Below are 12040 nucleotides of genomic sequence, written 5' to 3'. Positions count from 1 at the left end.
AAAAAAATTTAATTTGGCCGAAGTGACCGTACAGGTACGGTCCAACCAGACATCGTGCTTGCCAGACTGCTGCCACGTTCATGCTCCGTGTTCCGGCAATGGTGATCTAAGCCACCTATTGGCGACTCTAATAACGACGTCTGAAGCTCCTCCGTGGTCAACTGTACAAAACTGCCGCTGGCAATTGACGGGGATTGTGGCGGGGTCAACGTACTGTTGTTCACGGATGTCACTGCATTCATCTGACTTCGCGGGATGCAGGAGTCCAACGAACTCCAGCTGTTCACCCCTGTAAAGCGCGCCCTGCCGAAGTCGCCATCGTTGTCCTCATCGCCGCATGTGGAGGTTGGAGCCAAATCAAACATGAGAAGAACGGCTGCCTCCGCCAACGCATCCAACAAGTTCACTGCGAACATTTCCCTCGTTTTTTTTTTGTTTTTGTTTTTGTTTTTTTTTTTCCCCCTTTTTTGTTCCTGTTTCTGTTTCCTTCTCTTGAACCCCCAACGCACGCACAAAAATAATAATAATAATAAAAATAATAATAATACAGTTGGGCTATCTTCTAATTCACCTCCTCTTCTTCCTCCTCCTGTTTTTGTTGTTGTTGTTGTTGTTTTCTTGTTCGTGACTCACGTTTGTTGTTGCCACTCCACTCCACTTCCCCACAGACGTGAAAATATAAATGATGACGCACCACCGCGATGTTGCCGGTGATGCTCACTAACTAAAACTAAAAGTACTGATAAAAATAATATTAATATGAAAATACAAAAAAAAAAAAAAAATGACGGAAGTACCCGTGAGCGGCCACTTCCTCTCTTTCTCACTCACTCAACACTTCTCGATGAGACGGAGTGTTGCAATCAAACAGCGCGGCTGCGATTGGGCGTCCCGCGCAATGAAATCAAAAAAAAAAAAAAAAAAAGGACCGCTGCATAAAAACAGAAAAAAAAAGAAAAAAAAAAGAAGGGAAATTAAAAAAAAAAAAATAGATGGAAAGAATTGTTTGGGTTCCTCCTCAAAGAAGTGAGAGAGGGGGCGGGGATAGTACCACCACATCCAAAGAAACATCAAATAGGCCCGTGGTAGAACCAACAGACATCGCATGTGTCATAATTTCTGTCGATGAAAAGGCAAGAAAGACCAAACAAATAAAAATATTATAATGGAAAGAGAAAGAGTGAGAAAAAGAGAAAAGGGCACGGTTGTTCGAACTACGTCTCCACTGGGGCAGCCCCATTGGATGCACACCCGACCGCATTCCTTTGCTCCAACACCTCCTCTAGGACCTTCAATAGTTTTCGGTGCTGGGGAATCATCAATTTGTTCTCCGCCGAATTAAATACGGCAAGACGGTTGGATGTGAGCTCACGTTCAATCGCCTTCAGGCGGGCCATGGAAATCATCATCCCACACTCGTCAAAATTCTCCTGATGCAAACTCATTGGGATGAAAACATTTTCGCCGGAAGCCTCCTGGCGCTTAATCATGCACCGCAGCAGCTCACTAAAGGAAGAAGGCAGACTAAACAGGATGCGCCGAATAGTATCATGCAACGGCAAAGAAACGCCTGAAGAAAAGGTTCCTTTGCGATTGGCGTACCGACTGAACCTCCCGGCTTCCGCTGCAGGAGCCTCCAACTCTGTGAGCAGTGACAAGCTTTTAATAGCCAACATCTCACGCACCCGTGGGAGCAGAAGAGATCGAAGGTGAATACAATTCAAACGAAACGAATCCAACAAACCCGCAGCGCTCGACAGCAGCCAATTGGGGTCATCAAATGAGCACAGAAGGACAACACGATACGGGTGTTCCCGTGCAATTGCTTGAAGCTCAAGCAGGGCCGGTGTATCAAGCTGATCCACGCCATGCAAGATAATAATTCCGACAGGAGCACTGCCTTTCAGGGCCAGCGTCATGGTAGGCTCTGTGGCCGAAACAAGGCGATGCACCGTAATCGACGGTAGGCACGTCCATGCAATGCATTTCCGAAGAGGCGCACGACATGCTAGACGGAGGGACCCCATAACCTCTGGCGAGGAGACGGTGATCCGCGGAGGACGCGACCGTCGACCCTGAATCGGCTGCACCAAAGAAGCCTCGTCTTCCCTGACCTTCTCCTTGCCCCCATCTTCACGGGGGCGTTTCATACCGTACGCAACGTGCAATGGCACATCATAGTTCCAGTCGGAATGCTCACGAAGCCAATGCCGTCGTGACCATGCAGATGCCTTTCCATCCAATCCCGTATCATGTTGAGAGAAAGGCTGTGCTCGAACCTTTCGCTCCTTCTCTTCTTGTTGCAGCTGCTGTTGCGGTTGATAAGAACGTGATGGTTTGGCTGCCAAAGGCGTTTTCGCCTCCTCGTCTTCGGCTTCTTCCCCACGCACCAAAAGAATGGATCTCTCCCGAGGCTTTGCGCAGGGTGCAGGGGAGTAGGGAGTCACGCATTCCGCTCCTTGAAAAACCAGCGGTGTTTCCCCCAATTCTCGCTCTTTAGGAAGGAGCAGGTTTTTATCTTCCGACAACTCCCTGCAGCATTGACGTGATTGGCTCACTCCCTCTCCCCCCACATGGCTTCGTAGCGGGGCGCGGTAAGATTGGCTTCGAGGGGATTCCTCCGTTGTAGGCACGTCTATTAAATAATATTCCCGTTCCTCATCCTGACCCTCCACCTGCTGGTGGTCTCGCTCAGGGGCCTTGGAGCGCATTTCAAGCTCCAGTGACTCACAGTTGGCATCATGGGAAACAAAACTCCGCAGCATTGCCTGCTCCGACCCCTGTTGTAATTGCCGAAGATATTTTCTAATTTCGCGAAACTGAGTTATGAGGCAGGCGGCGGATGTGCGGTACCCGTCGGCCACCGCAACCCCGTAGTGAAGCAACTCAGCGCACTGAGACACGTGTTGAAGAAAAAAGTACTTAGATGCGATGCCGTACACGGCAACAGACCGACCCTGCAGCAGGTGGTCCAGAGTCAAAAGTAGTTCGTCGCACCTCAACCCACTGGGCCAGGTCAAGGGTGGGCCAATCCCACGCCTGTCATCGAGAATTGCAGCCTCATTCATTGACCCATCGCGCGGCTCATCATTGTGGTCACCATCTTTCCTTAAAGCATCATGATCACCGCGGTTTTTGTCGTCGTTTTTGTTGTTGTTACCATTGCTAGTCGTTTCCTCAACAGCGTGGGTCTCCACCGTTGCCTTTTCTTCCGTCACGCCTTGACACCCCTTCTGATATTTCAAGGGGCCCACAGCAGCGTTTAACACATACGTTGCACACGCTTCAACGCTGAGGAGGTCCCACACTGGATCGCTGGTGGCAATGCGGTGAAGAACGTCCACAACCAAAAGCGGACGTACCGCGTGACGTGGAAGTGCTTTTCCTGTCCTCAGCTGCCCTCGTCGCCATGGCGGAGGTTCCTCGTTCTCTTCCACCGTCAACGTGTCTGCGGTTGTCAATTGTAACTTCGTCGTGGCCTTACGGAAAATATCATTCGTAAGATACAGAGCAAGAGCGTGCACGTTGTGCAGCCCATACACCCCGTATGGGACACGGACGCGAAAGCGCCGCGGCGGCAGCCCTGGAAGAGATGGCGGGCAGTGAAACTTCTGCAGTGGTGTAATCGTCTCATCCCCCACAAACGACGGGTGTGCCTCACTCAGACGTCGGTCCACACCACACCACACACACGACACCTCCATCCGAGGATTTTGTACGGAAAAAACAAAGCTTCCACCTTCCACGCAGAAGGGTCGCCGATTCAATGGACCATTACCGATGACATCATCCTTTTCCTCGCCCACCACACTGGAAAAAGCAACATGTGTGGGTGGTCCTTCAGCGGCGTGAAAATGGGCAATGAGTGGTGCCTGCGAGAGCGCACGTTTTTCCCGCTGCTCCTTCATTGTGTAATACCGCTGCACAACGTCCATGTCATACGACGCCCCAGCACCACGTTGAAGGCGACGCGCCGGTCGTGGCCCCTCGCACGTCCATTCGTGCACAGGCACATTCTCATGCACCAATAACCCTTTGCGGCACAAAAAACAACGAGGTCGGCTGAAATTCACATCGTCCGCAGTGTTTGGACGCGGCAAACCGTCGTTCGTTGAAAAAGTGTCCTCCACCTCTCCGTCTCCCCGCCGCGGCCCAAGGAAGCCTCTTCCAGCCGCAGCAGATGCATCACGGGATGGAAAAAGAAGCATCGTCGGAACCGCGTTGTAACAACGAGCACAAACCGTGTAGGCGCAGAATGTGCAGTGGTAAGCCTCCACCGCGCGGTACCGTGGCAGCCCGGTGCTCTCTCCACACGGTACCAACGGCAGTTTCTGTAGCGCGGCAAACCATTCGTCCCGCTTCATGCATTCACGGCGAAGCACGATGCCCCGAGGCAACCAATCCCCCCACAGAAACCGCGCCTTCTTTCCCTTGCTTCCTCCGGTCACAAATGTTCCGGCATCAAAAGCAGTGTGTTTGTTCACACCACAATTGCCACCAGTCAAAAAAAAAAAAAAAAAAAGGAAAGAAAAAAGGAAATACGAAAGCCAAAAAAAAAAGAATTTACATCACATTTGGGTGCAGCACCTCACACGCAGACCGCCGCTACGCAGCCGCCCTCCCACACAAATCATTTACTGCACTCCTCCTCCTTTTAGTTGACGAATTCGGTTCCTTGCGTGAAAAACAAAGAAGGACTTTGCAAAAAACAGCTTTCAATTTTCTTCCTTTTTTTTTTTCTTTTTTACTCTTCCAAAACAAACCGCCCGTTTACCAACCGCGACACGCAAAAACTGGACGAGAGAACTCACCCGCTCCCCCATATATTTGGCACGGACGCTCTCATTGGCAAATACGACGTTAGCCACAAACACAGAGAGAGAGAGAGAGGGAGAAAGAGAAAAAAAAAAAAAAAAAGGAAGCAGGCACAGAAGGTTATCCACAGCAAATAAAAAGGGAACAGCAAAAAAAAGGGCTCATCCTTTTACCTCCGCCCCCACACTTTCTTACCGACACATCTCTTCCATCTTTCCACCCGTTCCTCACACTACACCAGACGACACATTTTACTTCAGTGCGCTCATGCAACCCTTTTTTTTTTTTTTTTGGTCTGTGATGTTGTTGTTTTTCTCCCGCTGTTGTTGCCGTTGCCCTCCCTCAATTCTCTCCTTCACCCCTTCTTCTTTTCTTTTCCCCCATTCCCTCCATCAACTTCACACCTCTTCAGAGCGCATTGCCTGTTCTCTGCCTCATCTGCGTCACAGCGTCAAAGCGAGGTGCCGCACTCGCAGAGCCAATGTAAGACACTGTTGGAACTGTCGAAGAAGTGTACTTCGCCAGTGTGTCACGGAATATAGCCGGCGTCACCGCATCCACCCGTTCAAAAACCTCCCGAATGGGCACGCGGCGACCAAAGTGAATCATCTGCCGTCCCAAATCCTCCGCGCTATTTGTCGTGCTGTCCCGCATCATCATGACGGAAGCCTTAAACTCACTCTTCGCCCCCTCCAATATGGCTTCATCTACGGCGGTGGCCGCTAACTCATTGATTGTCTGTATCAAATAGTCGAGTAACTTGTCTTGGCTCTCGTCCCGATGCGAGACAGGTGAGTCAGTAGGAAGCATGGGTGTCGTGATGAGTTGATAACCAAGCAAACTGGTCTCCTCGTAGGGCGTGTAAAAGGGCCGCATTTGGACCATATTTGGTAGTCGTTCCCATGGAAGTTTGGGATTAAGATGCTGGTACGCAAACTGATCGTGTTGACCCTCTCGGAACTGCCCAATAACGTTATGCACTAACTGCAGCGCATAACTATCTGGATGCGAAGCACCACAGATAGGGTAAGCAACGGCCGTATTCGCCGTCGCCATCTGTTCATTCCACATAACAGTGTGTCCGCCACGGTAAAGCGCCTGAAGCGGTGGTCGATTGTTTTTCGCAGGGAGATCGCCAAAAAACCTTTCCGCGAGTCGGTGTGCCTCATCGGGGTGAATGCCGCCGGAGGAGACAAAACACATGCGAGGGCCCGTGTAGTGCACCCGCACAAATTCCATAATCATCTCACGATCGATGTGCTTGGAAATGTTTTCAACAGGACCGAGTATGGTGAGGGGAAGACCGCTGGAGATGGGGTCGTATGCCGCCTGGTGTAGATTGTCCATGAGCACCTCGTCCACGAGCTCCTCCACCTCCCGCATCTCCGCCAGAATCGTTGGTCTCTCCAACTCCAAATCCCGCGGGTCATACCGGCCGTTCTTCAGCAGGTCCGAAACCACATCAATCATGTGCTCCACATCTTCATTAAAAGCCTTCACGTAATACGCCGTGCGGTCACGCGAGGTGTAAGCGTTAAAGTGAGCTCCGCTCTGCTCAAAGAGATCCTCTACTGCCCGTTTGGAGTACTTTTCAGTGCCTTTGAAGTTCATGTGCTCTAAGAAATGGGCGACACCGTTATTCCGCAGGTCCTCAAAGCGGCTACCCGCATCGATCCAAACACCGACTGTGGCAAACTGGCAGCTGGGGAAATATTCCGTCGCCACCCGGCAGCCGTTTGGCAGCGACGAATACACAACGGGCGTACAGTGATCGATCGTAGCAGCGCAATGGGAATCTCGCGCTGTGCAGTTTATCACAGGGATCCATCGACGACTTGAATTTCGAAGCATTGCAGCGCTAATGTCTCCGTGAGTCAAATAAAAATAAAAATAAAAATATTTCCCCGAGGCTATATCCGGCCTCTTCTCCTCCCCCGCCCTTTTCTTTCCTTCTCTGCCCCTCAACTTCCCTCCGTGCAAGATGCTGCAGATACGGAAAAAAGGTGCGTATGTACGCCAAAGCAAAAAGAAACACACCAGTGCAAAAAAACTTAAGTGCGTGAGTGTACCCAAGAAAATGAGAGCAAAAAATAAAAATAAATAAATAAATAAATATCACAAAATTTCACTTCACCGGCCGGCCACAAAACAAAATACAAGTGATGGACGTACACACACACGGAAAAAGAGAGAGATGGAGAATCCCCTTCTCCGCGAAAACGATATTCCCAGCAGCAGTTAGCCAGTTGTAGCACCCCCAATTTGCAGCTTGTTCATCCGTTGCTGTTGCCTCTGCAGCTCTGATATCTCAACATTGTCACTGGTGTCATCAAGCCACTGCTCCACCTCCTTCACAACTTCCCTCCAGTTGGCCTCGCCCTCGTTCTCCACCGCCTTGTCCCACGCGTCAAGGGATTTGTAGTGCAGAATGAGGGTCTCAATATCATTTCGAAGGGCACTTCGCATCAGCCGCTCATCGTCAACCCGTTGAAAGGCGTAAAGACGATCTCGTGCAGCAGCCGCTTCCAATTTGTTGAGATTGACACCAACTGATAGGGGTACCGAAACAAGACGCAGGGGAAAGCTGCGTACCACGCGTTCGACAATTTCCTTCTCCGCGGACGTATCTTCTGCGCGTGGTGCCGTGGCTTCACTGGCGTTACTGTCCTTCTCGCTTGCTTGATCACTAACATTATGATTTTCTTTCCGTTCCTCTTCTCCTTCTTCCTCTGCCGCCTTTTCTTGTCGCTCATCCCACTTCTCCTCCGCTCCCAAGTCACGCTGTTGCTGTTCCTCTTGTTCCTCTCCGGGGTACTCGTCGGGCTGCTGAGGCTTCGAAGATTTCTCGGTCCCATTGGGGGCCTCAGCGTCCGTCGCGTTCTCCCCTGCGGCGGAACCAGCATTCGATTCATTCTGTACGGTGTCCGTGGGCTCTTTCGCTACTGTCACCTTCAAATATGTGGCATGCAAGTACGCATTGGACACAAACGGAATGCCGCTCTCTGTTGCTGTCACCTCCAACATAACCTCCGTATGCTCAAGTGACAAGCGTTCCCTTCTTTTTTTTCCTGCCCCATCACTCGCACGAAAAGACTGCGGTAATAGCTGTGCCGCCATAATACTCTCGTTGACACCGCGAATAAATGTCGCCCGGGTAAAATGCCCACTTTCATCCTCTAATGTTAGCGTGAAGTCAGCGGTGCGGTTTTTCAGCTGAAGGGATCGCACAGCCGGCAGAATTGTGCTGCCCTTAGGGAAAATAAGGTGTCGGGTGCTGTCCCGAGGTGGCGCCGCTGCGTCTCTCGGGTCCTGAAGCGAGGGCGTGAGTGAGAACCAGACATCATTCATCAGTGGCTCCACCACCGCAAAACCGCGGATGGGGATGTTCGCCCGTGCAGCACCCATGTATGAGGCGCCCACTACCGCTGCCTCGTCGCTGTTGAGAGTCCGGTCCACCGCCCTGCCGTACCCGTCGCTAAGGCGCTCCAAAAGTTTAGGCATGCGTGTAGCGCCACCAATCATCTCAAAGCGTGTCAACTCCCGCACAGATGATACGATGCCTTTCGTCTGCGCAATCGCCTCGTCACGCAAACGTACGGCTTCGTCAAAGAGATGAGCACACTCCTGCTCAAAGACGGCACGTGAGATAATGGTGGTGAAGTCACCGCTGTCTCCCTCTTGAACGCCCTGCACAACGACAGGGGCCTCTTGATTCACAGAGAGCCGCTCCCGCGCGTTTTGAACCGCTCGCATTAAGCTGACAGCCGCCTTCCGTGCAGCCGGGCTGGAGACTCCAAGAACGGGTTCGATGGCCTTAGGCCTCGCCTTCGGGAAGTGTTCCCGCTCAATATAGCGGGCAATGCAGCGGTCAAAGGCACGGCCGCCAAGTGTGTTATTGACAATCGCCGTACGCAGCGTGATCGTTCCAAGCCTCTGACGAGACGGTGCAAACTCATACACTGCAACCTCCGTTCGTCGACCGCCCATGTCGTACACCATGATGTACTTTGGTCCCTTTTCGCGCGCCGATGAAAAAAACTGCTCAATGTTGAGGTGTGCCAATTGCACAGCCGCTGCCGTGGTGCCGTGCACAAGCCGCACCGCGCGCAGGCCCGCAACAGCCGCAGCATCCACAAATGTTTGCCGCTGCGCCAGTGAAGCGTGGGCCGAAACAGTCACGACAAGGTGACGCAGCGGCTCACCGTTCAGGCCACGTTCAGCTATTCGCTTCAAGTATGCAAAAAACATACCGATCAGCTCCTCTGTGGAAAACTCCAAAACACTCTTATTCTTTCCACCCAGAATGCGAACAGCCACCTTGTCGCGGGAGGAGTGCGGAACCACGGAAAAAGTCAGTGATGCCAGTTCATCCAATGACAACGCATCCTTATTATTCGACCCCTGCGTCACACCGCCGGTGTTGTTTCCATCAGTAACTACGCGCGAAACCCCACGTCCGGCGAGCAGCGAAGGTCCGCATACGACCTGATCGGGGAAGCGGGGCTCAAGCGATTGCGCCTGCTCCGAAAAAAACCGCTCCACCCTCTGGAGTATGTCGTCCGTGTCGTATGGAAGAAAGCGAAAGGCAATACACTGTGGGCTCTTTCGGTTTGCCTGATCATTGAGAACAATAGTGGGGATCAACGATGCCCCGCTCCCGCCGCCCAGCGTGGCTGCCTTCGCCCAATCAACACCGAGGTCCACCGCCAAAATGTGATGCGCCTCCACCAAAAACGACATAAACGGCGTCCCTGTCAAGAGCAAAATAATGCAAAAAAGCAAAAGCGGCGACCGTGTAGTGGAGCAGGACGTGGCTTTTAAAAAGTGAGACGCTTTGCCACGGCACACGCCGGCGACCCCGCCCATCCATTGCTCCCCCTCCATTTTCATCCACCACTCGCAAAAGAAACAAAAAAAAAAAAAAAGACGCGTGTTCGTACGTCTCGGTCTATTCCTTTCCGTTTTTGTGGAAAAACAAACGTCTTCAAGTCGTGCTCCAACCTCAATTGTATTTATTTTCCTTTTTTTTTTTTTTTGCGTGACTATATTCCCTCCTTTATCCCGCCGTTTATTCAACAAGGAAATTAAGAAACAACAGAATAATAATAATAATAATAATAATAATAATAAAGAAAGAGGAGAAAAAGGAAACCATACACGGCTCCCACAAGGAAACGCAAGCCACAACAGCACTCTGACTCACCCATCCACCTCAGCGAAGCAAACCAATCACCAGCCTGAGTAGTGAAGCCAACACTCAGCAGAAGCCACTCTTCTCCAGCATCCCCTCGCTCGGGTATCCCAGCTTCACATAGGTCTCATACGCCTGATCCATCAGCAACATCGTGTGAAGATGAATCAACTCATGTGCGAGGCGCTGCAGCGCCATCTCCGCAAGCAAACGGGTTTGCACCTTCGCATCGACTGAGGACGTGCCGTTTGTTTTGGCGCAAGAAGTTTCTGCGAATTCCGCGTCACCCTCCGAAAGGACCGTCGCTAGTTCGTAAATGATTTGCCGAAGGACTGCCGCCTTCTCATTCTTTGTCACTGCCTCAACAGGCGCTCCGGCAATTCTCTGCAGTGACGCCACACCGAGCAGGTCAAACATGATCTCCAAGTTTTTCCGCCCCCAACAACGTTGCTGTATCCGCGTCGTGGGCTCCGGTGCCATGGGCGGTAGAAACACACTGATTTGCCGGCTAATGTAGGCACGAAAGGTCCGCTCCCCCGAGCTTGCCGCAGGAGTACCGTTTGGTGAAAGAAACAGCGACTCTCGAAGCACAGGAATGATCGAGGAGATACGCTGCTCCGCATCATCACAGCTGTCGGCGTCCTTTGCGGTACACAAGACACGCAGGATTGCCGCCAACTCGGCTCGCCGCACAACCGCCTCCCTTTCAAAAACATAACAAGAGCTCATGTCCATCAAAGAGACATCATCGGCATCCACCGCTTCCGAAAAGGACAAAAATGGATGCGGCCGGGGTGACACCATGACGGCAGTGGGGAGTACTTCGTTCGCCTCCCGTAGGACGGCAACGGGACTCCAACGGCGGGGGTAAATTGCGATAAGACGAATGGCTGCCAGCCGTGTCACGTGGTCCCACCAGGCACAATGTTGAATCGCCACCTCCACCGGTTCGTGGCATAAGTGGCAGTAATTGTCTGATGTCACAAATGCAAGCTTTGAATCGTTTGAAGGATCGTAGATATAGTCACAGCAGTGAGAGGGAAACATGTAGCGCGGCCACTGTGGGCTTCCCTCTGGCATGCTCACCCTACGCTCATTAATGGATTTCCTCCCATCTTCCAAAAGCTGAAGATTTTGACGGAGCCAACTGAGCGGACTGCCGTCCTCCGCCCCCGCTCCTTGACTCCGTGAAAGCTCCCCCAATGTGCCCAATGGAGGATCCACGCAAACGCTGTGAACCGGGAAGCGCCTTGGCAAGCTCGGCGAAGACGACGACGACGACAGCGGCGCGAAAAGTTCGTGAAAAGGAACCAATCGAGATTGACGGCACGGCGACGTGGCCGTGAAAAATCCACGACGCGCTGCAATCATCCCACGGCGTGCATTGAACCTTCGTGACGGCATAGTGAGGGCTTGTCGGCTCCCCCCCCCCCCCCCCCCCAGATCCAAACACGCAGAAGGAGACGCTTCCGGGCCGATGTGCGAAACACGAGAATACAACCAAATAAAAGATGAAGAAACAAAAACAAAAAAAAGATAATGTCGGCAAAGGCCCCGTAGCCCCAGAAAAGATCCCCACATACAAACCCAATTAAGCAAGATAATAAAAAAAAAGTAGTGAAATTGAAAAAGCAAGAAAGGAAAAAATAAAATAAAATAAAATAAAATAGGTTGAATACATAGAGAGAGGGCAAAATCATGAAAGGACAAAAAAAAAAAAAGCACTCCTCATAATATCGCGCAGGAGGCTTACACCAACTTCATTGAGCCACATCAACATCGTGATATCCCCCACCCCGTCCTTCCCAAGCAAGCGATCTTTTATCTCTTTTCTGGTTGGCTTTTTATACATATCTCTCTCTTTTTTTTTCTTTTTTTTTTTTTTTTTTTTTTGCTTGCATTCTTCCTTTCTCCTGCTTTCCACAAGTTACTGGGTAAATGAGAGAGACTGGCTTTAACATAAGCCGCCGTTTTTTTTTTTTTTTTTTGTACATGGGCAACGTCATCGATTCTAATACGTCTTCCTTTCCTCTC

The 12040-nt window shown here is 51.3% G+C and overlaps 5 protein-coding genes across 5 annotated transcripts, besides 14 other annotated features; all 5 read right to left on the bottom strand.

The window, feature by feature from the left end:
• Positions 1 to 15: part of a sequence feature (AT_rich) that runs on past the window's edge.
• Positions 1 to 12040: part of a sequence feature (heterozygous, Esmeraldo-like haplotype) that runs on past both edges of the window.
• Tc00.1047053511585.100 (hypothetical protein, conserved) lies at positions 9 to 416 on the bottom strand (the record flags this gene model as incomplete). The annotated part of the gene is made up of 1 exon (XM_815276.1): positions 9 to 416. The coding sequence occupies one exon, from the start codon at positions 414 to 416 to the stop codon at positions 9 to 11; it is 408 nt and encodes a 135-aa protein (XP_820369.1).
• Positions 424 to 485: a sequence feature (A-rich).
• Positions 517 to 547: a microsatellite.
• Positions 591 to 615: a microsatellite.
• Positions 723 to 788: a sequence feature (T-rich).
• Positions 907 to 989: a sequence feature (T-rich).
• Tc00.1047053511585.90 (hypothetical protein, conserved) lies at positions 1215 to 4364 on the bottom strand (the record flags this gene model as incomplete). The annotated part of the gene is made up of 1 exon (XM_815275.1): positions 1215 to 4364. One exon carries the CDS (start codon positions 4362 to 4364, stop codon positions 1215 to 1217), a length of 3150 nt encoding a protein of 1049 aa, XP_820368.1.
• Positions 4504 to 4562: a sequence feature (T-rich).
• Positions 4875 to 4901: a microsatellite.
• Tc00.1047053511585.80 (mitochondrial processing peptide beta subunit, putative) lies at positions 5224 to 6666 on the bottom strand (the record flags this gene model as incomplete). Its single annotated transcript, XM_815274.1, has 1 exon — positions 5224 to 6666. One exon carries the CDS (start codon positions 6664 to 6666, stop codon positions 5224 to 5226), a length of 1443 nt encoding a protein of 480 aa, XP_820367.1.
• Positions 6692 to 6714: a microsatellite.
• Positions 6910 to 6930: a microsatellite.
• Tc00.1047053511585.70 (heat shock protein 70 (HSP70), putative) lies at positions 7054 to 9705 on the bottom strand (the record flags this gene model as incomplete). The annotated part of the gene is made up of 1 exon (XM_815273.1): positions 7054 to 9705. The coding sequence occupies one exon, from the start codon at positions 9703 to 9705 to the stop codon at positions 7054 to 7056; it is 2652 nt and encodes an 883-aa protein (XP_820366.1).
• Positions 9914 to 9945: a microsatellite.
• Tc00.1047053511585.60 (hypothetical protein, conserved) lies at positions 10073 to 11587 on the bottom strand (the record flags this gene model as incomplete). Its single annotated transcript, XM_815272.1, has 1 exon — positions 10073 to 11587. The coding sequence occupies one exon, from the start codon at positions 11585 to 11587 to the stop codon at positions 10073 to 10075; it is 1515 nt and encodes a 504-aa protein (XP_820365.1).
• Positions 11650 to 11675: a microsatellite.
• Positions 11868 to 11899: a microsatellite.

Source organism: Trypanosoma cruzi, genomic scaffold (assembly GCF_000209065.1).
Source record: "Trypanosoma cruzi strain CL Brener 1047053517143 genomic scaffold, whole genome shotgun sequence".
Taxonomy (NCBI): Eukaryota; Euglenozoa; class Kinetoplastea; order Trypanosomatida; family Trypanosomatidae; genus Trypanosoma; species Trypanosoma cruzi.
The sequence above is the reverse complement of the archived record's forward strand: the minus strand, read 5'-3'. Positions and strand labels throughout refer to the sequence as shown.